General features: G+C 34.4%; 4 protein-coding genes and 1 long non-coding RNA gene across 5 annotated transcripts; 1 reads left to right on the top strand and 4 right to left on the bottom strand.

Moving 5' to 3' along the window:
* On the bottom strand, nt 1–6,694 carry LOC145731475 (uncharacterized). Its single transcript, XM_081983289.1, has 9 exons — nt 6,526–6,694; nt 6,264–6,458; nt 3,313–3,469; nt 2,940–3,142; nt 2,196–2,449; nt 1,884–2,134; nt 1,692–1,826; nt 363–570; nt 1–306 (listed from the first exon to the last, which is right to left on the bottom strand). The coding sequence occupies exons 1-9, from the start codon at nt 6,617–6,619 to the stop codon at nt 79–81; spliced, it is 1,725 nt and encodes a 574-aa protein (XP_081839415.1). The 5' UTR covers nt 6,620–6,694; the 3' UTR covers nt 1–78.
* Nucleotides 6,695–7,867: 1,173 nt separating this feature from the next.
* LOC145731448 (uncharacterized) lies at nt 7,868–8,783 on the bottom strand. Its single transcript, XR_014178805.1, has 2 exons — nt 8,385–8,783; nt 7,868–8,310 (listed from the first exon to the last, which is right to left on the bottom strand). It is a non-coding gene; the product is annotated as an uncharacterized LOC145731448 (long non-coding RNA).
* A 3,608-nt stretch (nt 8,784–12,391) lies between these two features.
* On the bottom strand, nt 12,392–17,650 carry LOC145739270 (uncharacterized). The gene has a single exon (XM_081994762.1). It carries the CDS (start codon nt 17,648–17,650, stop codon nt 12,392–12,394), a length of 5,259 nt encoding a protein of 1,752 aa, XP_081850888.1.
* A 1,183-nt stretch (nt 17,651–18,833) lies between these two features.
* Nucleotides 18,834–19,324, bottom strand: LOC145724023 (cytochrome c oxidase subunit 5B, mitochondrial-like). The gene has a single exon (XM_081972091.1). The coding sequence runs from the start codon at nt 19,283–19,285 to the stop codon at nt 18,914–18,916; it is 372 nt and encodes a 123-aa protein (XP_081828217.1). The 5' UTR covers nt 19,286–19,324; the 3' UTR covers nt 18,834–18,913.
* Nucleotides 19,325–19,349: 25 nt separating this feature from the next.
* Nucleotides 19,350–19,814, top strand: LOC145724031 (cytochrome c oxidase subunit 5B, mitochondrial-like). The gene has a single exon (XM_081972102.1). It carries the CDS (start codon nt 19,377–19,379, stop codon nt 19,743–19,745), a length of 369 nt encoding a protein of 122 aa, XP_081828228.1. The 5' UTR covers nt 19,350–19,376; the 3' UTR covers nt 19,746–19,814.
* The last annotated feature ends 5,451 nt before the right edge of the window (nt 19,815–25,265 follow it).

The raw sequence follows: 25,265 nt of genomic DNA, 5'->3' as shown, positions 1-25,265 counted from the left end.
TGAATGAAGAAAGTCTATATTTTCTATAAAATATAAAATTATATAGGTAACTAAATAAAACCCTCGTTTATCAGAGGATTAAATCACAACTCGCCTGTAATCACTTTTGCGCTCGTTTTTCTGAGCTACCGTTCTGAAACACTTCCACAATCCATATCTGGCTTCCCAATCCTCAAAGAACAAATCCGGTTTATTCCACAATATGTGATGTTGAGCATACTTGTAAACCGTCATTATTGGTGGGTTTAAATGTGGTGCCCATTCCGATCTTTGTTCCATTATCAACGATACATAATTGTAAAACACCTAAAAATTTTCAACTACAACTTATTAAAGGTTTAGATATTATGTGAGCATCATACCTCAGCTTTGTGTACGTAACAAACCAAGGACATGATGGACATGACTATAGCCTGCACATGGTGGCATGCCACCATATTTGATGGTTTTTCCTGCAAGATGTATTCTTGCATAGCCATAGAAAATGACACTAAACTAGCAGCCACGTAAGAACAAGGAATTTCAACACAGGTGACGGCCAAGTAAGTGAAAATATTTTCAAGATTGATCCTATAAAATGGTAAGAAATATGTGATGTATAGAGGTGTGAAAAAAAAAGACCAACCATAGTAAAACAATGTAATTGACAGAGAAACATTGATGATTGCATGCGTGAAACAAGGATAGAAAACCCAATAAAAAGACTACTAGGCGAAAACTCTGCGTCAGTGTTGTCAGATCATATTTTATTATCAACTGGAGTCGCATATCATTTTCTTATTGGACTATTGAATAATTTCTATTTCATGGAGAACACACAGGACTCTACTATAAAATGGAAATTTAGGAATGTTTTATTAACATAATTAATGAGGTACATTCGATGAGGTTAGGTACCCTGGTGACAATGTGACAACGCTGCAGCAAAATTCAAAGCAAACCTATTTTTTTGACTAATCTTCCATCTTTGTCTTGCGCATTAATTAGCAATGTTTTTCTGTCCGCTACATATGGATTTCATTATTGCCAGTTTTATTGTTTTACCACACCTAAAACAATAAAATTGGCTGATATTTGTTTTAATGTGTTTGCCACTGTTTGTTTATTGTTTAGTTTCATTTTAAGGTGAGGTTAGGTTTTTGTATTTGACCAACTTTCCTCAATTAGGGAGTTGTCGCAACGTAACTGTAATTCGACTGCTTAACAAACAACTAGTTTAGGAGATTTAAATGGAATCAGTTTTTATTTTGTTTACGCCTTAAAAAACTGTTTGGGATTGTAAAGTACGTCTTCGCCCATCTAACTTAATTTTGTTCAATGAGTTTGACCAAATTAAAATCAAAATTGTTTTGATTTTAATAGGTTGGTAGCACTGAGACTTCTCTCAGAACTTTTCTCAAAAATTAAAGTTGGTTAAGTAAAGAGTACTGAGGACATGCTCTATAAATTTCTGAAACGTTCTAAAAATGATACAGGAGCAAACAAGTAAAAATTGATTTCCCATGTTATTCTCCTATGTGCCCTCCTGGACAGACTGTAGCTGCATGAATATTTCATTGATTCTGTATTATTTATTTAAATCTGGTTTGGCCCACTTGCACAAATGGATGGAACAAAACATCATGCAGATGATCTAAGTCGTTCAAAATCCAAGATAATATAACAACATAAGTAGGGTGAGGAGGACTTACTTGTGGTCATATTGGTATTTTAAACCTGTCATAATAGTTCTGTAGATGTTCAACCGATGTTTTTTGAAGTATTGTCTATCTCTGACACTGTATTTTGCTACTCTTATGTTGTATTTTACCCCTCTGAAGAAAATTCTACAAGAAGGATCTTCATAATTGATAGTTTGTAGGTATACGGACATTTTTCATTACTTAGGACTTTCAAATTCCAAACGATTATTATGCCGGTCCATAATATTTTGAATAATCCTAGACCCAAATAAATGATGATAGGACTTCTGTGACAACTGCATGGTCATTATAGTGTGTATTAGCCCTTCGGGAATCGATTCAAATTTCTGAGTTTTATAACGCAACGCCGCATACTCTCCTATACTACCAAACTCTAGTAAGGTGTCATCTTCCATATCTCTAATAGTAATTTTCTTCACGATAATAAGCAACTGTGGCGAGTTATATCCTTCATTAATTAATTGTTATAAAATATTTACGGTAAATAGGTACCAAGTTCATCAAATCGGTGTTACTCAAATTTTTGGTGATGTTTCTTAGACAGAGAGTGAGTCCTTTTCGCATTGGTCCGTAACGAAACACGTCTTCACGTTTCGGTGAAATACTTTTTCGTAGCATCACCAGAATTCTTCTAATCATCTCTTCGGATATGTGACTCCATTTAATAACGCCCAATGTTTCGTAGAGTACTTTTATCAACATTCGAGGTTCTATGTCTGAGGTTAGAGATGCTTGCTCCGCAGTAGCTTGAAAAGAACTTAGTTTTTCAATATTTTTTTCTCTTCTTGTAAGACAATTTTAAGACAAGAAGTAATAATAAAATTATTACAGTAATCAATGTACTTTAAAAGACTCTAACAATACGTTAGAGCCTTTTAACGCACTTTTAGTGCGTTAACACAGTTTTTCGGAAATATCTCCCTGAGAAGGCCCTTTAGGGCAAAAGTGACCTTAGGCAATTTTTTTATATTAAACTTAGCAACATTAAATTAATTTATGTTATTCAGTTCAAAATAAAAAAAACTGCAATATTTCCCAAACCTCCCGGAATTTTTCTTCAAATTTAAAATACTTTGAACTAAAATGTCAAATTCTGAAAAGACAGTTTTCTTCAATGAGACACGCTGTATATTATTACTCCATTTGATTGCATTCTTTTTTGTACATATTTTCAATAGTTTTGTTAAGTTTATTTTTCAGGTCAATTTGCAAAATAATTATTATTAAAATACTTACATAAAATGTCTTCCAAAGCTTCTTCAATATCATTATACAAATACAGAAGAGTACACAGCATCTCGGTTAACCGAAACTCGATCGTCCACAATTTCCCTTCTTTATAAAATATTATCATGGAATTTAATACGACTCTATAGGTGGATTTAGGTAAAATGTGTATAAGTTTGCTGTACGTGTCCATGCATTCTTGAGCCTTCTTTCTGCAACAAGTTTTGCGCTGCTAATGGCACTAAATGATATCGGCCGCCTGTTCATAGAGGAATAAATTACTTTCCACTCGAACATTACGGAAACCAATAACTTTCTAAATTAATTCAGTTATTCCCGGTGTTGCTTGCCAGTTACCTCTATCGCAGCGGCACAGACTTACTTTCTAGTCCAAGTTATAATTGACTTAGTTCCGCTTCGAAATCTGAGTTGAAAATGGTGAATACAACTCATTAACGACCAGACAATATGTACGACATGGTAGGTTTTTACGTAGTTTACGTCGATCCTGGTAATTAGTTCGTTAAGCATCTCCATAGCTAACAAATTCACATTTTATACGTTACTTAAACTACAAAACTACTGGTGTAATTCATAATACGGAAAATCAAACTAAAAGTGTCCAAAAACAGCCTTAAAACTGTATTTTTTAAACTTTCTGGACTACAAAATTGCAAATGTCAACTAATAGATTCAGGCATACAATTTTTGAGTGTCAAAAGTAAAAAAGTAGAATGGATTTGTGATATTTCAGTACACCAGACTGTCAAAATTAGAAATGTAAGTTTTGAGGAAGTATCCAAGATCAACGAACAACGACAAAACTGTCGTTTTTTTAACTTTTTTGACCCCAAAATAGCAAATGTCAAAAACTGAAAAAGTCGTAGAATAAGTTTTAGTATTCTAAAATGTTAAAGTTAGAAATGTAAGCTTGTAGGTTAAGAAAGACATTTTTAAGATAAGAAAGACAAGTATCAGAAGTCAAAAACTTGGAACAAGACTATTCTTTTTAATTTTGGGGACATCAATATCCGCTATCACTGTGAGGCTTTTCCCCGACATTCGCTAGGTTGGGTTTAAGAACCACTTAAATGTGTCTTATGTCTTATGGTCAGGAGATCTTAAGATTATCTGCCAGTTTTGCTAGTTCATTTAGCGTTACCCAGGGTGCACGTGTAGTATTCTACTAGCTTTACACCCCCACAAGCCACCGGATTTCGATTTACCACGTAAACCATGGTCCACGCTTAACAGAATCAGAACTCAACATGGCAGATGTGCATACCCTTTACACAAATGGAGCAAGGAACCATCTCCTCTCTGTGATTGCGGAGAAATCCAAACCATTAGACATATCACAGAAGAATGTACCATACGATCATATAATGGTAGACCAGAAGATTTCCTGATGGCGACCCCAAAGTCGATAAAATACATAAGTAGGCTAGATGTTCGTTTGTAACCTTTGAAAATACGTTTTATACTATTTTATGTTTCTCTTTTAATGTGTCTAATAGCCATACGATAAATAAAAATAACCACTTAAATAAGGGTGGCTTAGCGGGGAAACAAGCATAACAAATGTTGTTTGTACTGTCTTGAAAATAAGGATTTTTTTTCAAGAAAATAAAGATTTATTTATTTAATTTATAGAAAAGGTACAATATAATAATAATAATAAACAATCTTTATTTCATTACGAAATGGGCTATCGACCGAAATGGTCTTTCTGCCCTTGTTTGTGTACATTTGTTGGTTTAGGCTTACTTTAAGTTGGTATAATATAATAATCTAAAATAAAGTATTGCAAACATTTATCTTAACCTAAAATTACATTTTGTAACATTTATTATTGTCTTAGTTGTGTTATGTTTGTAAGTGTTCGAGTAGAGTCGTCGATGGAAAAAGAAAACGGGATTGTCTTGTCTGTCTTGTGAGGCAAAGAGGATTTAGTATGGTCCAGTTCTGTTGGTTGTTTTTCCATTTGGATTGAATTTGTAGTAGTCTTTCTGTTATTCTAGTTAAGTTTGTGCGCTGGTACAGTAGCTCATTTGGGGGATTGTGGAGTGAGTTTTGAGGATGTCTTATCCGTGTTATCAGTCTTAGGGCGATTTGTTCGGTTGTTTGGAAAAGGTACATTTTTGCAGGGATGTCAAGTGTTTACCATTATAGTTAGTTTTAGTAGGATTGTATGTAGTTATTAAGAAAATTAACAGTATTACTTGATGAACTTCAAAGGAGGTGAAAAAAGTGATACGTGGAGGTAGAAGGTGGGATAAAAGTTTTTTTTTGTTTTTATGGTGGTTGATTGTTAGAGAGACTTTGAGAGAGCTAAAAAAGTCAATTAAAAAAAAAAAAGAAATTGGAGCAAAAATCAGACTATTGAAGATCAGGAGATCTTAGAAAGCTTTTTCCTTCCGGAACGAAAGTTACTGGGTGTAATACCGAGTGCTACCAGCAATTGTACCGTCTAGTCCACGTTATGACATGGAGCAGATTGTGATAGAGGACCTATTCCAGAAGTGGTTAAATCGATAACCGAGGAGGCCTCCCGGCTGTTACCGAGGTACAGCTTTTGCAGTTAAAAATCCACCTCAACGCAAAAGAAGAAGATTGGTCAACTGATGGTTTATTTTGGACAATTTGGACTCTTTGACGAAGAGTATTAGTTGTAAGTAGTTTGTAATTTTTTGTATTAAAGACATTTGTAGTTTCAATGATATATTTAGAAGCAGGATTTTTAGGTAGAAAGTAAGTTAGATAGGTTTAGTTATTTACCTTAAAAATAACTTGGCATCCCTATTATAGAATTTTTATTCAAGCTTATTTATTTAAATTTTCTTTATTTACTAGATTATTAGAATGACTGGTGAGGGTGAATCTGATGCCAGTTACGATGATATTATCATGCAACTAGGAGGTGAGGGAGATTTGAGTAAATCTCATCTTCAGGATGATAATAATCGTGACAGTATGTAAAATCAAGTTGATTTGACGGTTGTTCCGTTAGTAACAATGACCTCTATTGTCAGATTTATACACATTGGCTTTAAATTAGTGTGCCATACTCCCATGTACAGGCACAAATAAATCAAAAAGTTCCTGTAGAAATATGCTTTTAAAGGCATTATAAGGGAGATGCGCCCTTTGAAAGTGAGCTTCCTGAAGATCCTTCCGGTTGCGATAAATGCATAAACCAGATTTTGCGTGAACTCTACAAAATTTATGCAACGTAGTAACAAAGTAAGCAGTTAACTTTTTTTTACACTACGGCAACACTGCAATTTTTTGTAATCCTATTTTACTCTGATTTTCCGCATTTTATAAGCTTACCTTTACTCCGTTTCAAATGCAACTCATGCAAATCTTTAATGTGTTTCAAACAGCAACTGCAAATTTTTTTTACTTGTAACTCGAATTCTCTAGCGGTCATTTTGTCAAGCATTCCCAGTTTCTTCTTTATAGCGTGGGATAATGTGGGTTTTTCTTGGATGGTAGACACGTCAATGTCAGATATGTGGAATAAAACTAAAAGAAATGTGCTTAGTTGGGGCTTTTCTAAATGATAGAGTATAGTAATGTTCGAAACACGTACAGTTGAGAGACTCTTTAGATCCATTTGTGTCCGTTGAATGAAGTCTCATTCGTGACTTAAAGTCACCTTTATAGTTCTCATTAATACTGTGCATGCTCTGACTTTAAATGGTTTCAAAGCTGAAACTTTAGGACAGAAATACGATTGACTGTGTCACTTGGTAGATGACTGATTGTCAATTCATAGGTTAAGGGCATCGGTAAAGCAAAACGTCTTATGGGAGATTCAATGCATTTTATGACAATCTTTTAACCCAAATTAAAAAAAAACTAGGCTAGATATTACTGTTTTTTAAACGGCATATGAAAGAAGACACTTGCTAGAATGTGCGAAAGTCAATATAATTTTAATAGTACGTCAATTAAAATATTTAGAAGCATTTTAACAAAATGCTAAAATTACCATAATTTTCAAGTCACTATTTTTCCTACCCGCAAAACTTTTTTGGTGACAAAAATAACTTTCGACCATTCCCCAAACCTTTAGCTATTTAATAAAAAAAAATCAGGCAAATAAGTTAAAAATTAAAGTCGTAATTTGGGTTAAAAGATAGTACTAAAAAGTTGCTCGAATTTCGGAGCGGAAATCTTGCATCTTTGTTCCATATCACTCTAGGAGAATCGTCGCTTAAACAGTAATGTCTGCGTTAACACTGCCGTAGTTTTATCGACAGAAACAAAGAACGAACAGTATTTTTTATATATTTTTCTACACGTAGGCCAAGCATCGCGATCGGAAAACGTAAAGTCTTTACCGATCCCCTTAAGCGAAGAAGAAAGAGTGTTCCAAAAATTGAAACCAAAGGAAAACGTAAAGGACCGTCTATACCAAGTCGGCTCAGTTAAGTCTCGTAGTTATCGCAGCTTTTCTTAAAGATTGAAAAAATATAAAGTTATTAAGCCTTACTATTGAAAAAAGATGGAATCAAATAAGGTTAAAGATATAAGCCTTGTTTATAATACAAATCAACAGAGAAAGAAGCCAAATGTCATTTAAAAACTTCACAATCCGTTTACATCGCATTGTCTTCTTGTTCTAAGCCGCTTCAAATAGTTGGTAAGTTCAAGCCTGTTAAAAAAGAGACTTGACTTGACTTGAATAAGCCGCTTGAGAGAGCGGCTTGATTAAGTCTACGATGTATAGGGGCTCGATGTTAAATTACCGACAATTCAGAAAGTGTTCAATATGCGTAACCTGTGTCATGATTATTATCATCCTGAAGATGAGATTTACTCAAATCGTCCTCACCTCCTAGTTGCATGATAATATCATCATAACTGGCATCAGATTCACCCTGACCATTCATTCTAATAATCTAGTAAATAAAGAAAATTTAAATAAATAAGCTTGAATAAAAATTCTATAATAGGGATGCCAAGTTATTTTTAAGGTAAATAACTAAACCTATCTAACTTACTTTCTACCTAAAAATCCTGCTTCTAAATATATCATTGAAACTACAAATGTCTTTAATACAAAAAATTACAAACTTCTTACAACTAATACTCTTCGTCAAAGAGTCCAAATTGTCCAAAATAAACCGTCAGTTGACCAATCTTCTTCTTTTCCGTTGAGGTGGATTTTTAACTGCAGAATAGGTGCACTTCTGGAATAGGTCCTCTATCACAATCTGCTCCATGTCATAACGTGGACTAGACGGTACAATTGCTCGTAGCACTCGGTATTACACCCAGTAACTTCCGTTCCGGAAGGAAAAAGCTTTCTAAGATCCCCTGATCTTCAATAGTCTGATTTTTGCTCGAATTTCTCTTTTTTTAAAATTGACTTTTTTTAGCTCTCTCAAAGTCTCATGGACAACCTCAAAGACAATCAACCACCATAAAAACAAAAAAAAAAACCTTTTTTCCCACCTTCTACCTCCACGTACCACCTTTTTCACCTCCTTTGAAGTTCATCAAGTAATACTGTTAATTTTCTTAATAACTACATACAATCCTACTAAAACTAACTATAATGGTAAACACTTGACATCCCTACAAAAATGTACCTTTTCTATAAATTAAATAAATAAATTTTCTTTATTTTCTTGAAAAAAACATCCTTGTTTTCAAGACACCTGCTACATTTTTGGATACCAAATTACATCAACATCGTGACATCAAATTCGATCAAACAAACGGAGCTAATCTTTGAAACAAGCTGTCAAATGGAGAAACGTGCGCAATTCATGAATCATAATGTTAGTTTTGTGTGTATTTTATTTTTTGAGATAAATCAATTACGCTTTGGTTCTGATTAATCAACCTTCTAAAAGAGATCTGATGATTCTGATTCTCTGATTATTCAACCTTTTAAAAAGAGCACTCAGGGTCATATTAATAATTATTCCTTGAAACATAAAATAGCCTCAAAGACTAATAATAACAAGTATTATGGTTACTTTAAGTTTCAAGAAACCCTTAAGGAATGATTATTAAGGGTCATATTAATAATCATTCCTTGATTTTTATATGACCCTCAGGCTACTAAGCATTTGCTACAAAAATTGCGAAAAACTGTCTGGCAAAAAGTTATCTGACACTTTCATAAACTGTCAAAAAATACGTGACCCTTTAGAGCTACCGTATTTACAAAACAGAAGTCATTATTCAACCCTTAATATTATTTACACTCGTTTTCTCTATTAAGACGAACATTATCTGGCACTCGGATTAATAAAGTTTCATACTCTGAAGACAACAACCTAATAAAGCAGTCTGAAACTTTTCACTTTTAAACTTTTCCGTCCTTGCCATATTTATATCTCTTCAAGTTTCTCGCAAATTGCTATAAGTGAATCGGATTACCGTCTCGAGATAAAGATGACAAACTAGTTTTAGGATGCACGCGTGTTTTAAAACTGTATTACGAGTTTGGAAAATTTACCCAAACGCAGGCATGCATGTAACCTAAATTAAATAGAAGCAATGTAAAATGGCTTTGCTAAAAATTCTGTTTTGACAGTTAATTAAAAGTTTCTTACCCCCAATTTCCAGTTTTTTCTTTAAATTCAACTTGGAGGACATTGGCACAGAATTTAATTATGTGACTCGCTAACTTTTGATTCGGATAAACTTTCATATTCTCAGCGGACATGGGGAGCAAAAAAAGATCCAGGTTTTTGTTCACGGTTTCTATATTTACTCTCACTTTTGTAAAAATAAATTCTCATCGTTTGTTTTGTTACCGCGTTCTTTCGTTACCCCAACCTTATACAGCAAACTTCTAATCGAAATTGGGGCTCATGAATTAATAACACTGACCGCGCTATCCGATTGAATTTAAAAATGAATCAACCGAAACGAGGCTTTTGCAAGAAGAAAAAAGGGTTTCAATCGCCAAAAGTTGAAATATTAATACTTAGTTTTTAAGGCTAATTTGATTACATTGGAAGCTTGTAAATTACGAATTAGAACAGAGCGGATTCTGTCTGTATATTGTGGTCGGTTGTAAAGAACTTAAAAGTTAATTTATCGCTGATAAAATAGTAAACGAATTTTCGAACAAAAGTTTAAACCATAATACCTACTACATAGTAATATGGTAGTAGTGTTTTTGTTTCGTTTTGTCTGTCCTGCTACTACAAAATTATTGTATTAACGTAGTTAAAAAGATAAACATAAACCGACAACAAAGCTTGATAACTACTAACCATATTCCGGTTTGGAGAAAGTTTGTAGTTCTCGTAGTTCACAAAACAATTTGCTGTTGTTATCTGAGTACAATTTAATTTCCAGCTCAATATCAATAAAAGGACAGCTATTTTTCAGGTCCTCGCCTCTTCCAGAAATCCCAACAAAGGAATCCGCCACTGAAATAAGGGCTACGTGGATTTCTCAGAGCCCGAATAAGATCTATACAGCATCTTATCGTCCTTTTCACCAGGTAGAAAAGGGCTTTGAAGTGGAAACAATAAAACGGTAGTGTCGCGCATTTCTATCTGATTTTCTATGGATACATTTTTCAAGTGGGATGTGAGTTTTCCTAAGATACCCACATCATTATTATTGTGAGGTCCTCTAAAGTCTAGTGGTTTTGGAATAGGGCGCCAATTTATTTTTGGCCTTTCTTTTACATATCACAGTGATAAGGGTTAAAAGTTTTTTAACTTAAAGTTTCTATTATTGTTTATTAGTGATGGGTAAATTACCGTAAAGTAAATATTTTACCTTATCAGTCAAATTTGACCGGTAAATTACCAGTAAATTACAAATACTGTTTTTTGGCAGTTCAAAATTTGGCAGCGTTTTTTTTGCCTGACTATACCAAATTTTGTTGTGTTTTTTCAGGTTATTGGATAAGAAATTTTTATTTTTTTTCAAAAATGTGCTTAAAACAGTTATTTTCTCACTCCAAGTGGGTTTTACAGGCGATTGTGTTCTTTCAAACTGTGTTTCTGGAAGTTCAAAATTTGATATCGTTTTTGTCCATGACTGTACCACATTTTGTTGTGTTTTTTCAGTTTATTTCATAGGAAATTTAATGAGGATTCCAAAAATGTACTTAAAAAAATCATTTTCTGGCTCCAAGTGGGTTTTACAGGCGATTGTGTCCCAGTCTGTCCTTTCAAACTGTGTTTCTGACAGTTCAAAATTTGATATCGCTTTTCTTCCTGACTGTACCAAATTTTGTTGGGTTTTATTCAGGTTATTAAATAAGGAATTTAATAAAGATTCCAAAAATGTGCTTAAAACAGTCATTTTCTCACTCCAAGTGGGTTTTATAGGCGATTTTGTCCTTGACTGTTCTTTCAAACTGTGTTTCTGGCAGTTCGAACTTTGATACCGCTTTTTTCTCTGACTGTACCAAATCTTGTTGTGTTTTCAGGTTATTAGATAAGAAATTTAATGAGGATTCCAAAAATGTGCATAAAACAGTTATTTTTTACATCAAGTGGGTCTTCAGGCGATACTGTGTCCCTGACTGTTCGTTCAAACTATGTTTCTGACAGTTCGAGCTTTGATCCCGCTTTTCTCCCTCTGTACCAAATTTTGTTGGGTTTTATTCAGGGTATTAAACAGGAAATTTAATGAGGATTCCAAAAATGTGCCTAGAACAGTCATTTTCTCACTACAAGTGGGTTTTATAGGCGATTTTGTCCTTGACGGTTCTTTCAAACTGTGTTTCTGGCAGTTCGAACTTTGATACCGCTTTTTTCCCGGACTGTACCAAATTTTGTTGGGTTTTATTCAGGTTATTAAATAGGAAATTTAATGAGGATTCCAAAAATGTGCCCAAAACAGTCATTTTCTCACTACAAGTGGGTTTTATAGGCGATTTTGTCCTTGACTGTTCTTTCAAAACTATGTTTCTGGCAGTTCAAAATTTGATATCTCTTTTCTCTCTGACTGTACCAAATTTTGTTGGGTTTTATTCAGGTTATTACATTGGAAATTTAATGAGGATTAAAAAATGTGCTTAAAACAGTTATTTTTTACACCAAGTGGGTCTTCAGGCGACACTGTGTCCCTGACTGTTTGTTAACGTTGATAATAATGGACTGTATTTATTTCTTTGATTTACACTTTATTTCAACTGAAATATACGGAGCAAAGGGGAGGCTCGTGTCCACCTTATAAGACTTGTAGATGCTCTCTCGGTCCGCGGTGTTGCCACTTCTCTCGCACCTCAACATTCCGCCCGCCTTGGAAGTACTCCGGTACTTTCGAAACTATTTAACTAACAACTAATATATAAATTTACGCTTTAAGTCCAATGCTACAAGAAACTTGAACAACTTGCTTATAACTAACTTAATCTAATATTATGTACTACTGTTTCCTTAAAACTTACATTATTGTCATTTAAATAAACCTAACAGTAGCGAAAAAACAAGCCAACAGGCCTTTTACATATCCTTAATATCTTAATTATGATCGGTCTTCTGAGTCCAATCATCATTTGGCAAAACACAAAGCTTGTTTACACCTCTCGTTACGTTGTTATTTCTTACGCGCACTTTCACAACACGTACCACACCGTCCGCTCCAGGCATTAGTTCGGTTACTCGTCCTAGCGGCCAGTTGCAGGGTGGTGCATGATCCTCTTTCAAAATCACTAGCGATCCAATTTGGAGCAAATCTGAAAACTTCTGTTTCCACTTGACTCTGGTCTGTAGTTCACATAAATATTCTTTATGCCACCTAGACCAATAGTGTTGACCCATTACTTGGAGATTCTGCCAGTGTTTTAAACGGTTTTCTGGCACTTGAGTTAAATCTCTTTCTGGAAGAGCTGTTAAGGATTTGCCAATCAGGAAATGCGCAGGAGTTAAAGCTGAACAATCTTCAGGGTCAGACGTCATCGGACATAATGGACGCGAATTTAATATACCCTCGATTTGTGTCAAAATGGTCGCAAGTTCCTCGAACGTTAAAGTCTTATTACCAATTACACGTTTAATATGCGATTTTGAACTTTTAATACCGGCTTCCCAAATGCCTCCGAAGCTAGGCGATTTTGCTGGGATGAAATGCCATTGAATTAGTTCGTTTGAGAGTTGATTGGCAATAATTTCAGACTTTTGTTTTAAAAATTCATAAACAGCTTTAATTTCATTATTCGCGCCTACATAGTTGGTCCCGTTATCGGAATAAATATTTACTGGTCTACCTCGGCGACTAATAAATCGTCTAAATGCAGCCATGAAAGCCTCAGTGGTTAGTTCAGTGACGAGCTCTATATGAACTGCCTTGACGGACATACAGACAAATAAGCACATATAAGCCTTTGTAATCTTTGCTCCCCGAGTTTTTCTATCCTTGATATAGAAAGGACCTCCGTAATCAGTACCAACATTTGCAAACGGTGGTGAACTGTTTACTCGACAGGCAGGTAAATCCCCCATCAAATACTCTAACGGTTTTGGGTTCGCCTTAAAGCACACCACGCAATTGCGAACAATATTTTTGCAAACACCTCGTCCCGATATCGGCCAAAAACGCTCTCTGATTGAGCAAAGAAGCGTCTGGACACCGCAATGTAATAGTCGTTCATGTTCTTGCGTTATTATTAATTTAGTTAACCGATGTTTACTAGGGAGAATTATCGGGTGTTTTTTGTCAAACGATTGACTCGCGTTCCTTAATCTTCCTCCTACCCGAATTAAGCCATCATCAATGAATGGATATAAGGTTAACAATTTACTTTTTTTATTAATGGGTTTATTTCGAGAAAGAAGGTCGTATTCGAGTGAAAAACATTGTTTTTGAACGGCAATAATTAAACATTTTAAAGCTTTGTCAATTTCTAAAGGTAAAAGTGCTCCTAATTGTCTCTGATTTTCTTTAATATTTTTAGTAAACCTTAAAACGTACGCAAGGATTCTTACAATTTTCGGTAGAGACGAAAATCTATTTGTTAACTCTGTTATAACATCGTTTTCTTTTGTTAATAACGTGCAAGTCAGGGAATTGCACTGTTCTGGTATAATTTCTGGCAAAACTTCCGTTGGTAAATTCCATTCAGAAAAATTGAGCTTGAGCCATTTGGGTCCAAACCACCACAACTTACTCTGACTTAAATCTGTTGCTAAAGCACCTCTTGACAATAAGTCAGCGGGATTGTCGCCTGAATTCACATGTCCCCAGTCATTGGCGTTGGACAACGTTTGTATCTCACTTACCCTGTTTGCTACGAAAGTTTTCCATCTGGTTGGGGTACCTCTGATCCACGCTAGTACAATTGTTGAATCCGTCCAAAGGTACTGCTTACTGGGCTTTATTTCCAACGACTCGGCTACCTTTTTTACTAAATTACTCAACAGAACAGCTCCGCATAACTCTAGCCGTGGTATATTTATTTGTTTCAACGGAGCTACCCTAGACTTTCCACATAATAAATTTGCAACCCACTCCATCGAGGGCAACTGGCAACGAAGATACACGCAAGCTCCATAAGCTTTGTTTGACGCGTCGCAAAATCCATGTATCTCAAAAGCAACATACCCATTTATCATGGCATGTCTTGGGATCCTAATGCTACCAATATTGTCCAGATCTCGATGAAACTCACTCCAGGACTCCAGTACTTGCTGTGGTATTTGCTCATCCCAACCTACCTTGTGTTTCCATAAATCTTGAATGACTATCTTTGCCCTGATTATCAGAGGACCTAAAAGCCCTAAAGGATCAAATATCTGACAAATTATTGATAATATTGCTCTTTTACTAAGACACTCAACATTTAACATATTAGGAACATTGATTTTATAACAGATTAAATCATTGTTGGAATCCCAGTATATTCCAAGAGTTTTATTTTGTTCTCCTTGGCCAATGTGTATCATGCTGACATCTAAACTTTCATCCAGCTCAAACCTTTTCAAGATGTCATCATCATTACATAACCATTTCCGTAGCGAAAACCCGGCTGATCTGAGAACTGAAGTTACGCTTTTTTGGAGTTCTAATATTTCTTCTTGACTGTTCGATCCTGTAAGCAGATCATCCATATAAAAATCCCTTTTTATTATTTTACTAGTATATGGATGCTCGCTTTCTACTTCTTCAGCCAAGTAAAATAAACATTTTACTGCTAGATAAGGCGATGAAGCATTGCCGTAAGTCACGGTATTCAGAGCATAAATCTTAAGTTCATCGGTTTCTGAAAAACGCCAAAATATCCTTTGATATTTTCGCTCATCTGTATCCACCAGTATTTGCCGATACATTTTTGAAATGTCGGCTGTCATGACATATAAATGAGTTCGAAATCTAGTCAATATAGAAAAAATATCTTGTTGTAAGGTCGGCCCTACATACTGGACATCATTGAGGGATAATCCTGTGTCAGTTTTGCAAGAAGAATCGAAGACTACCCTGCACTTAGTAGTTAGACTAGTCGTTTTCAAGACCGCATGATGTGGTAGGAAAAAACCTTCACTACTTTCTTCATCACATTCTGACATATGTTTAAGTTCGCAATATTCTCTCATAAAATCGTTATACTCTACTCTAAGTTCTGAGTTTTTAATTAATTTTCGTTCAAGCAGCTCAAATCTTCGCTTGGCAATTTCTTGGGAACTCCCTAACATTTTTAGATTGGGCTTAAACGGTATTTTAACAACAAACCTTCCTGACTCATCTCTTTTGACAGTCTTTGTAAAATAATCTTCACAAATTTTCTCACTCTCAGATAATATTTTAGTCTTACTTAATTCTTCCAATTCCCAAAACTTAACAATAATATTATCTGTTAGTGCGTCTGAATTTATCACCAAATTGCAATAATTAACTTGTGAAATTTGTGAACTGCCAGACATTCCTACTTCTCCTGCAATCACCCAACCAAATAATGTATTTTTTAATACAGGCAAATGTTTTCCTAATGTCTCGTAGCCAGGAATTAAAATTCTCCAAACAATATCAGAACCCAACAGTAAATCTATGTCACTTACCTCGTTAAATGTAGGATCTGCCAATTTCATCCAAGTTGGAATTTTAATTATCTGTTTATTAAAACTGACAGTTGGTAATTTGCATATTATATTAGGTAAAACAAGACATTTTATTTTTTGCTGAAAATCACCATTACACGATTGAATAGTTAAACTTGCTAATTTATTTACATTTGTAACTGTTTGACCAATGCCTTTTACTATATGCTCAATTGGAGTCGATATTAATCCTAAACTGTCGCATAACCTTTCAGATAAAAAATTTGATTGTGAACCCCCGTCCAGTAAAGCGCGTGCCTTTATTATTTTACCATTATCTCCCATTAGTAAAACCATCGCAGTCGATAACAAAACTTGGGACGGTCCGCCCAATCGCGCAACGTCGCATTGCGATTCGATTATATTTCGATCGGCCCCGGTCCCAACGCGTGCAATGGCGGCGGTCGAATTCTCGGGTGATTCTATAACGTTTTCTTGAGCGCCAGCGGTTGGCACATTTGGTTGATTGTTAGGAATTTCTCGGTCAAAATGTAAAACTGTGTTGTGTGCCTTATGACATTTGAAACATTTTCTCATTTTGCATTTCCAAAATGGATGTGTGTCTCTAAGGCAAATAGAGCACAATTTTAATCTCTTTACTTCGGAAATGCGCCCAGCTACCGACAAACCCAAAAATTTACTGCAATTAAATACACTATGTTCTTCATGACAGAAGTAACATTTCATTTTTTCAATAGCCGAAAACCCGTAGCCTCGAGTTTTCTTGCTAACTTGACTTTCACCTGAGGGTTTATTAAGTTTGCAGCTTTCCAACTTTTCCAGAATATCGCATTTTTGTTTTAAAAATGTATTTATATCATTCATCGTTGGTAAGTCGCCTGTAATTTTAAAACTTTCCCAATCGCGTCTAGTAACTGCATCAAATTTATTACACATAATGTATATAATTAAACGATCCCAAGATTCAGTTTCTTCTCCTAATGCTTTAAGAGCCCGCAAATGTTTTGTGTATGTGTCAAATAAATTTCTTAACTCAACGTGTGACTCTTTAACAATCTTAGGATGTTCAAAAATATCTCGAATGTGACTGTGAATAATCATATTTTTGTTTTCAAAACGATCTGACAAACTTTGCCAGGCAACAGCATAATTATCAGAGGATACTTGCAACGACTTAATACTTTGAGCAGCCTCCTTCACTAAAGAAGCTCTAAGGTAATAAAACTTCTGTATATTTGTGAGTGTTTCATTATCATGAACCAGTGCTGTAAAAATGTCCTTAAACTCTAACCAATGATTGTAATCACCATCAAAGGTTGGTATTGATATTGGAGGTAATTTTACCATAGAGCGAACCTGATCGTTAGACGTTGAACCAACCACTGATTCAGCATGAACCGCACTCAACCGATCCACTGCAATTAAACTCTCAAAGCGAACCTTTAAAATAGCCTTAACCTCGCCAATCAACTCAAAATATATATTTTCAAACAAAGTTCTTTCATTTTCGCCTGCGTCGGAATCATCTAGCAACTCTATATCTGACTGTAGTGTTTCAAACTCTTCGAAAAGAGGTTCTGTTTTTTCCAACCTAACTTGTAACTGATTGTATACACTATCAGGAACATTAATTTTTCCTATAACATTTTCCTGTAAATAAGTTCTCAAACGAGTTAGCTTGGATTTTACAGCACCCCTTTTGGCTTTCAATTCCGTAATGTTAGCCATTTATGACACAGTCGAAGGTATATTTTACAAAATAATAAATAAACTCTACTTGCCGTCTGACCCGTGGCGCAAATTTCTTGAAATTGCGTTTTCCTTCAAGTGGCGTCAAGTGCACGACTGCACCGCGTTAATAACTTCGTCGATGTGGCCTTTAGTTTCACTAATATGGGCACTGTTTTTGGTTTATTCTTCTCCAAACTTCACCAAAATCCGGTCGATGGACCAATGTTAACGTTGATAATAATGGACTGTATTTATTTCTTTGATTTACACTTTATTTCAACTGAAATATACGGAGCAAAGGGGAGGCTCGTGTCCACCTTATAAGACTTGTAGATGCTCTGTCGGTCCGCGGTGTTGCCACTTCTCTCGCACCTCAACACTGTTTGTTTAAACTGTGTTTCTGGCAGTTCGAACTTTGATACCGCTTTTCTCCCTGACTGTATCATATTTTGGTGTGTTTTTCCAGTTTATTTAATGGGAAATTTAATGAGGATTCCAAAAATGTGCTTAAGACTGTTAATTTTTCACTCCAAGCAATTTTGCCGCTGACTACCAATCTGTGCTCAAAAGCTGCATAAATCAGGGTTTAGAATTTTTTTTTGTAGTATTCGATACCAAACGTTTTTCTGAGATTTATGACAGTAGTCACGTTACTGAATAGCTAAATTATTCTTTGAATGTGATATCTGCACTTAATGTCAAAACTATCAAAATTTGCATAGACACAGTTTTTGAAACATGACGTGTTTCTGAGATTTATTACAGTTATTTTGAAAATTGTCAATAAGTTACTGGTAATTTACAAATTTTTTAAATAATAATATTTTTGAGTTTGCGTCATGAGATAATAAAGAAAAGTGACAAAAAGCTAAAAAATGATTTTTTTTTTGGAAAAGGCTACATTTTCATAAAAAAAGATTTTTACTGATTTGGTACAAAAACGACTTGTCAGTAAAGTTTGACTTTCTTTGTTTTATTATTGATAATGCAAAATCTCTAAAACAATAAATACTTAACAACGTTAAATTACTTTTCTTTTCTCTAAAAGCGTATTCCATCTACAGGGTGTCCCAGAACAGATCAGAGATTTGGCCCCAGTTTAACCAATTCTGTATCTCTTGTCAGTTTCAAATCCTGATACTTACACACAAATGTGTACAGTAAACAAAACGTAAATGCGAATATTTCAAACTCGTATTTATTTAGCTACTGTTTACTAACAAACCAGGCCCATTTGTGGAACGGTTGTAATTGAATACATTATACTGGAGCTTTATGCACTAAAGTAAACCAATGCCCGCACTCGCATCGTTTCGGCTCCCCCTTGTACAACCACATCCAGGAAAGTAAAACTGCACCTTCTTCACAAACGCACCCAACCAGTCTTCTATCAAATGCAGAAGGAATCTCGTTGGGTTGAGCTTTCGTACCTGGTCCTCTTCGGTAAACCTTATTGATATCGAAAGGATCTTCGTTTCCAGCTACTTGCGCCAAGAGTTCACGTTTTTCCAAACCAGTAGCATGTTCTACTGGATCTCCGAAAGTCTCTATTACCGATAACTTATTGGATACCGTTGAACCGTGGATAAATCGTTTCGTATTTGCCAGAAATCTTTTCAACAGAGCGCTCATTGTCGTTTACTTCAAACTATCAGTGACAGGCTGTCATTGTCTCTACAATAGAACCACCAGTTAATATTTAGTTATTTTAAAGTCAGTAGACATGTTAACTCTACGTAAACCTTTACTAACAAATACACTTAAAAGTAATGTGATAAAAGTCCATCCAAGATTTAGATCCAGAGTTTCAGAGTGGCTGTTTCCTGTTGATTCAGACGCTGAACAAATAAAGCTAGAACTAATAGAAAAAATGAAAACCAACGAAAGTCCGTTCAACATGAAAGTTTACAAAAGGGAACTGGGGACTGCAAACAATCCAACAGAGATTCCTTCTGCCTTTGATGCCAGACTGGTTGGGTGTATTTGCGAAGAGGACTCGGTGAAAATTAGCTGGATGTGGTTATACAAAGGCAAACCCAAGAAATGCGATTGCGGTTGCTGGTTTACTCTAGTTCACAAAAAACTCATTTAAGTCATGTGATTGTTGTATTAAGCTGAATAAATGTTAATTTCCATAGATTACATAAGCACGTAAACCCTACAGGTGGAATGGATAATTATTTACATACCCCCAAAACCGCGTTTCGAATGGAAACGTTTTCCACATTGAATTAACTTTATTGGGATAGAGCAAATTTAAACGAAGTAGTCGAACACTTGCCATGGGAAACAAATATGCCCATTTGAATGCGTGGAATGTAATAACATTGGATGAGCAAATCCGCTCAAATCTATCCTATTAGGGTTGAGAGAACACGCCCTTGCATTGGTTCGGTTTTATTGTCGGGGGGGAAAATAAGGTTGTCACTAGGATTTGCTCTAGCTAACATCAGGGTTTATTAAAGTAAAAGTATTTTCGAGGAAAGTGTTAAATATTGCTCATTTGATATAAGTTTTGTGAATAATGGAAAGCGAATAGCTACATAAACTCTGCTTTTAATAAATCAAATCAATGTTAAAAATCCAGACTAAGAGAACTAAAGATATTAAAAATAAAATTTTATCGAATGAATAAATATTTTCCTCGTATGTTGCTTTTTACGTAGAAACATCCTTAAAAGGTCAAATTTTGATAACAGAGAACTTAAATCTATGACATCAATAAATCCAAAATGCAGTTTTGAAAGTAACAAAGAGTCTATTGTTTATTTAATAATTAATTTTTTAAATTTACTAGCAATAAGAAAATTCAAAAAATTGTTAATGATGTGATAGTTCACAATATTCCAAAAATTACAATTTTGGCTCTTTTGTAACATCATTTTTAGCTAAATGTGCAAGCTGAATAACTAAACTGAGTAATATTCAAATAGCTCTTAAAATATCCAATAAATCTTATTGACATAGCTACCTACAGTTTTGATTGGTTTATAATAATTTACGTTCTTGGAAAAGTTTACAATGATAAGTATAATTAACAAATGAGCAAATAAAATAGTATTTCAGCTACATCTAACTTAATTAAATACAAATAATAAAGGTGATTTTGCCCCCGAGTTAAAACAGAAACATACAATTCGCAAATTGTGTGAGTTATGTTATATCCAACTGAAGACGTCCAAACGGAAAAACAGTGATGACAAAAAATATAACAAAAAGCAGAAATATGAGCATCTAGTTGAATGAAGAAATTTCAAATTTCGAAGAGAGTGAAGATGAAATTAATTGTGAGTACCCACTTAATTCTACATATAATGAATGAGCCCATAAAATACTGAGAAGTTATACTTTCTCAATCCTTAGTTGTGGTTATACTGGATAAAATATTCAACTCTAATTTCGTTACACTACTTTGTTACTTTAAAATCACGTAGTCATTATACTACTTTAATATAACAAAATTGCGTTTTGATAACAAAAAACCGAAGTAAGTGTGAGTGTAATTAGGTGAGGGAGACTATGGTGTAATTATCTTCAGAAGAAAAACTCGGAAAATGTTGCTGATTTACCAAAAAAGCCACCTAAAACATTTACGTGATTCCATCATTTCCACATTTACATGAATTAACCTCAAAAACTATACTAATACTGTGTTATGTCAATATGAACAAAGTTGCGTTAAAACAAATTACGATCTTAACGAGATTTACCATTGAAACAAATGAGAAGGAAAATTGAACCTTGTTGTAATCTCTTGTAAATTGTTTAAAACTGTAGGCTATTACTCTGTTTAAGCTTAGACACTTTAGACCCTCAATCTTTAAGAAACAGGGGCTCAAAAAAGAGACAAATTTACTGGGTTTAATTATAATTTTAAAAAAAGTCGTATTTTCCATTTACAAAATGGAAAGCAGAAGATGCAGATGAATGTGTCACCACTTGTCAGCTGCACGAAAAAGCAATTTGCAGGCTTTAGACTTTTAAATCTAGCCAGAAAGTTATTTGACGTTTCAGGTATTATTTTAGCGTTTACACGGTTTACTGACTTAAAGCCCATAGTTTGAAAACTAATTAAATATCCTTAATCCAATATTTGCCCATGTAACCTTTATGAGCTGTGAGTGCTAGTGAACGTTACACGCGAATAGTATAATAAAGTTTAAAAGGAAATTTTGTGTGAGAACTCCCGTGCAATTCGATGTATACACAGCCGAATGCCTGTATTAAGTTATTTACACAAAAACGTAATTTTACGGTACGTCGGATACTCCAGTATTCTCCACATTTTTTCTGACCTAGAGGGTACATCGATATGTTTTTCAGGGATTTTGTTCGTTTCGTAAAAACACGACAAAACTTTTGTAAACACTCACTACGATCCAATGTTGTGTTTTTACCAGAGCATTTAATGCAAAAGTTAAAAAAACGTAAATTTTAAAATAAAATACTGCAAAATTAATTATGGAAAAACAAGAGTAATTTTGAAATAAAGACAATGAACTTGAGTAAAACGAACTCCGGTAATGGACTGCTACACTACCAAACAGGATTTCTTCACCCTAAAAAAAAAACCTGGAAAGTTATTGAAACTCAATTTAATTTCATGCTCATTCGAGTTGCAGCATTGTTTAGCAGTATTTTACATAATAAGTGTTGTAAAAAGCATTTTACAGCAAGTGCGGTTTCATGAGTCTGTAAATGCTTGTAAGTTGCGTGTTTTATTGCTAAAAAAATGCGCTAAACGTGTAAATTCAATTCAAATCAATACTAAAAGTAAAGTTCCAGCTGTTTCATAAAAATTCAACCCCGTATTTAAACAATATGTAAGTATCTCAAGAATAAATAATTTACCAATAAAGTTTCTTTTTAAATGCATGTAAAGTAGCGTAGGAAGCTCTTTTTTTAAAGAGAAATGAACCTAACTTAAATTATATCAAACTAAATTTCTATTATGTTCCCATGTTCCCAAACAGTCTGCACCTCTTTAAACCGCGGCAAATGTGTTTCTGTACTTTGCTAGATTTTTAACCTTAAAAACATGTCAAATACTCTCATTAAAAAGGAATTGATAATTCATTCATCAGCCACAAAGGAAAGCTGCAATCACAGATGCTACTAAAGAAACCTTCAAATGGAAAATAGAGCAAACATTATCCAGAGATGTGAATATCATCAGAAGTATACAAAACCCAGACGAAGAATGGGAAAAAGTTAAAAATCTGATCAAAGAAACAGCAAAGTCGATTCAACTCAGAAATGATCCCTGAAATGGGCAGACGGAGTCTTAACCAAAAAACCCCAAAAAGAATATTGTTCAATCTTTAGTGTTCCTTATATTCCTATAAGGATCTGAATCATGGATTGAGTTGTGGTGTTGGAGAAGGATGTTGTGCATCCAGTGGACGGTGGAAGGTCACAGTCACCAAATGTGTATAGCCTTAATGTTTCTTCAGACATGAAGAGACAACAAAGAAAAAAAATTATAGAAAAAAACAATTTTATGCATTGGCACGGGGCAATTCTCTATAACCAAACTGTAACAATGTAGTTACATTTTCAAAAAGAAAACTGTTTAAATCTGTTAAAAATATTTGGAACTAATCTAGAGATGAGTGAAATTTAATCTAACGTTACTGTTACTTCCCCTGGGACAGAGATTACAAACATTACACACGCATGGAATTACTCCAACCTTCGTACGTAAAATGTATCTTACAACATTAGTTACGTAAATCAAATACTATTACGTAGTTTCTTTCTCCGAAAAGTCGGATTATCCACGATAACAGCTGTTATTACAAGAGTTTTATCAATCTGTTTCGGATTAGCGTCAGTTTGAAAGTGTTTGGGATGGAAATGGGCATAGGAGCAGTAAAATGCTTTTAAAATCTGTTATCCCAAAGCACAACCCATCGACGCTCGTTCGCTTTCATTATCGGATTTTATATTTTCTTTCATCGTTAGGTTTATCTAGTTAATATTCCGGGACACTTTACTTGCAGCTGGATTTTTAAATCTCCATTATAATGAGTAAGCACGTGGATGTGGCCGATGAGAACCCAAATCAAATATTGACGTTTTTTTTTCCACTTTTATCCAATTTAAGAGTAAGAGCTAGTATGTCTGAAACTTCGTTGTAACAAATCCCTTAAATCCTCTAGAGTAAATATCTAGTCATTGCAACGAAATGAAAGCGAGCGTTTTAGATTGATGGTTGGTTTAAACTTATTTGACATTGTGTATTTGTAAGATTTCAACTGGGACGGTTTGGATACTTTAACGAGAAAAAACGAAACGTTCTATGAGCAATCGATTTAATACGAACAAGTTTTTTTTATTGTGATTCTAATTTTGTTTCTATTCTCAGATCCAGTATTTTTAGTAACGCACAAAACCCATTATTTTTACTCCCATTTAAACTTCAGATAACTAGACTTCAGAAGAGGAATAAACCGCTGAGTACAATTTTGTCCATTAATTCCTAATATGCCAATAATGTCCACTAATTCCTTGTAATGCCCAGTAATTCCTAATAATTCCTAGTACCTAACCTAACCTAACAATACCCACTAATTTTCTGAATTACCACTACTGGAGAGTCTAAAAAAAGCTTTTTTAATTAAAAAAAAGTAAAAATAAAGTTGCTTAGTTTAAATGGGACACCTCGTATATTATTGCATTTTTGGATTCTACGTCAAATTCTAGACATATTTCTGTATCCGTTTCTGAGATATTTACCGTTTTAGGTGAAATTTAATATTTTCAGTCTGAAAAACAATAATTTTAATTAATGCATATCAGGAAATGTTTTTTTCTTGGTTTTTGTGTGTTGTAGTGTTATACAAAGTTTTTTTATAAGAGTGGGTGAAGAAAAACGATAAAATATATCATACAGGATGGTCAAAAAAAGAGCTCAAGACATCAGTTCTAAAAAAGAACGTTTTTCAAATTAAACACTCTATTTGGCTGATTCTCTGTTCAAATCAAAGGTAAGTTTGCATTAGGTCACTTATTTGAAAAAGTTATTCTTTAAATTGATACATTGAACCACCCTGTAACTGTCAAAATAATCGAGTTTTCTATTCTACTGTCTTTATTGTCAAACCACTCTTTTATATCTCAATGGATAGAAAATATAATAGGCTTTCCAAAAATATGGCCGTTTGTGTTTGATAGGGTGCTTTGTTTGGCCGCCAGAGGGCTCCAAAGCTAACTAAACGTTTTTCTTGACTGTAACCACTTTAACTTCTTTGAGGGATTTTTTTAAATCGGTCAGGTACGGCCCTGATATTTGGCACAAACTTAGCACAGTGAGTGTCAATTTTAGAGCAGTAGCAAAACTGTAGAAATAAAATCATTAAAGTCGATTTTCGCGTGCACTAAGTGGCCAACATAACGCAAGACCCATTGGAATAGTGGTGGCTTTTCAGGCAAATTTGACCCTTACGAAAATTGTCATTTGCAAAATCGGTTTTTCAAGAAATTTCTATGCAATACATCGTAGTAGACCTAGTAGATCATGTAACCGTATTTTCTTAATTTTCCACGGTCAAATTAGCCCTAAACAGTCAAAAAGTGTTGCTGGGGCACCCTGACTGTGAACCGTAAATAA

Source organism: Ips typographus, linkage group LG1 (assembly GCF_016097725.1).
Source record: "Ips typographus isolate SLU linkage group LG1, UJ_Ityp_2.0, whole genome shotgun sequence".
In the NCBI taxonomy this organism is placed as follows: Eukaryota; Metazoa; Arthropoda; class Insecta; order Coleoptera; family Curculionidae; genus Ips; species Ips typographus.
The sequence above is the reverse complement of the archived record's forward strand: the minus strand, read 5'-3'. Positions and strand labels throughout refer to the sequence as shown.

What these genes read in the sequence shown, in the direction of transcription:
- LOC145724023 (XM_081972091.1), bottom strand. Translation starts at nt 19,285, where the DNA reads ATGAGCGCTCTGTTGAAAAGATTTCTGGCAAATACGAAACGATTTATC.
- LOC145724031 (XM_081972102.1), top strand. Translation starts at nt 19,377, where the DNA reads ATGTTAACTCTACGTAAACCTTTACTAACAAATACACTTAAAAGTAAT.
- LOC145739270 (XM_081994762.1), bottom strand. Translation starts at nt 17,650, where the DNA reads ATGGCTAACATTACGGAATTGAAAGCCAAAAGGGGTGCTGTAAAATCC.
- LOC145731475 (XM_081983289.1), bottom strand. Translation starts at nt 6,619, where the DNA reads ATGCACAGTATTAATGAGAACTATAAAGGTGACTTTAAGTCACGAATG. An exon ending in ATCTAAAGAGTCTCTCAACT is followed by an intron (nt 6,459 to 6,525) that starts GTACGTGTTTCG and finishes CATTTCTTTTAG; the next exon opens with TTTTATTCCACATATCTGAC. An exon ending in TTGGAATTTGAAAGTCCTAA is followed by an intron (nt 1,827 to 1,883) that starts GTAATGAAAAAT and finishes TCCTTCTTGTAG; the next exon opens with AATTTTCTTCAGAGGGGTAA.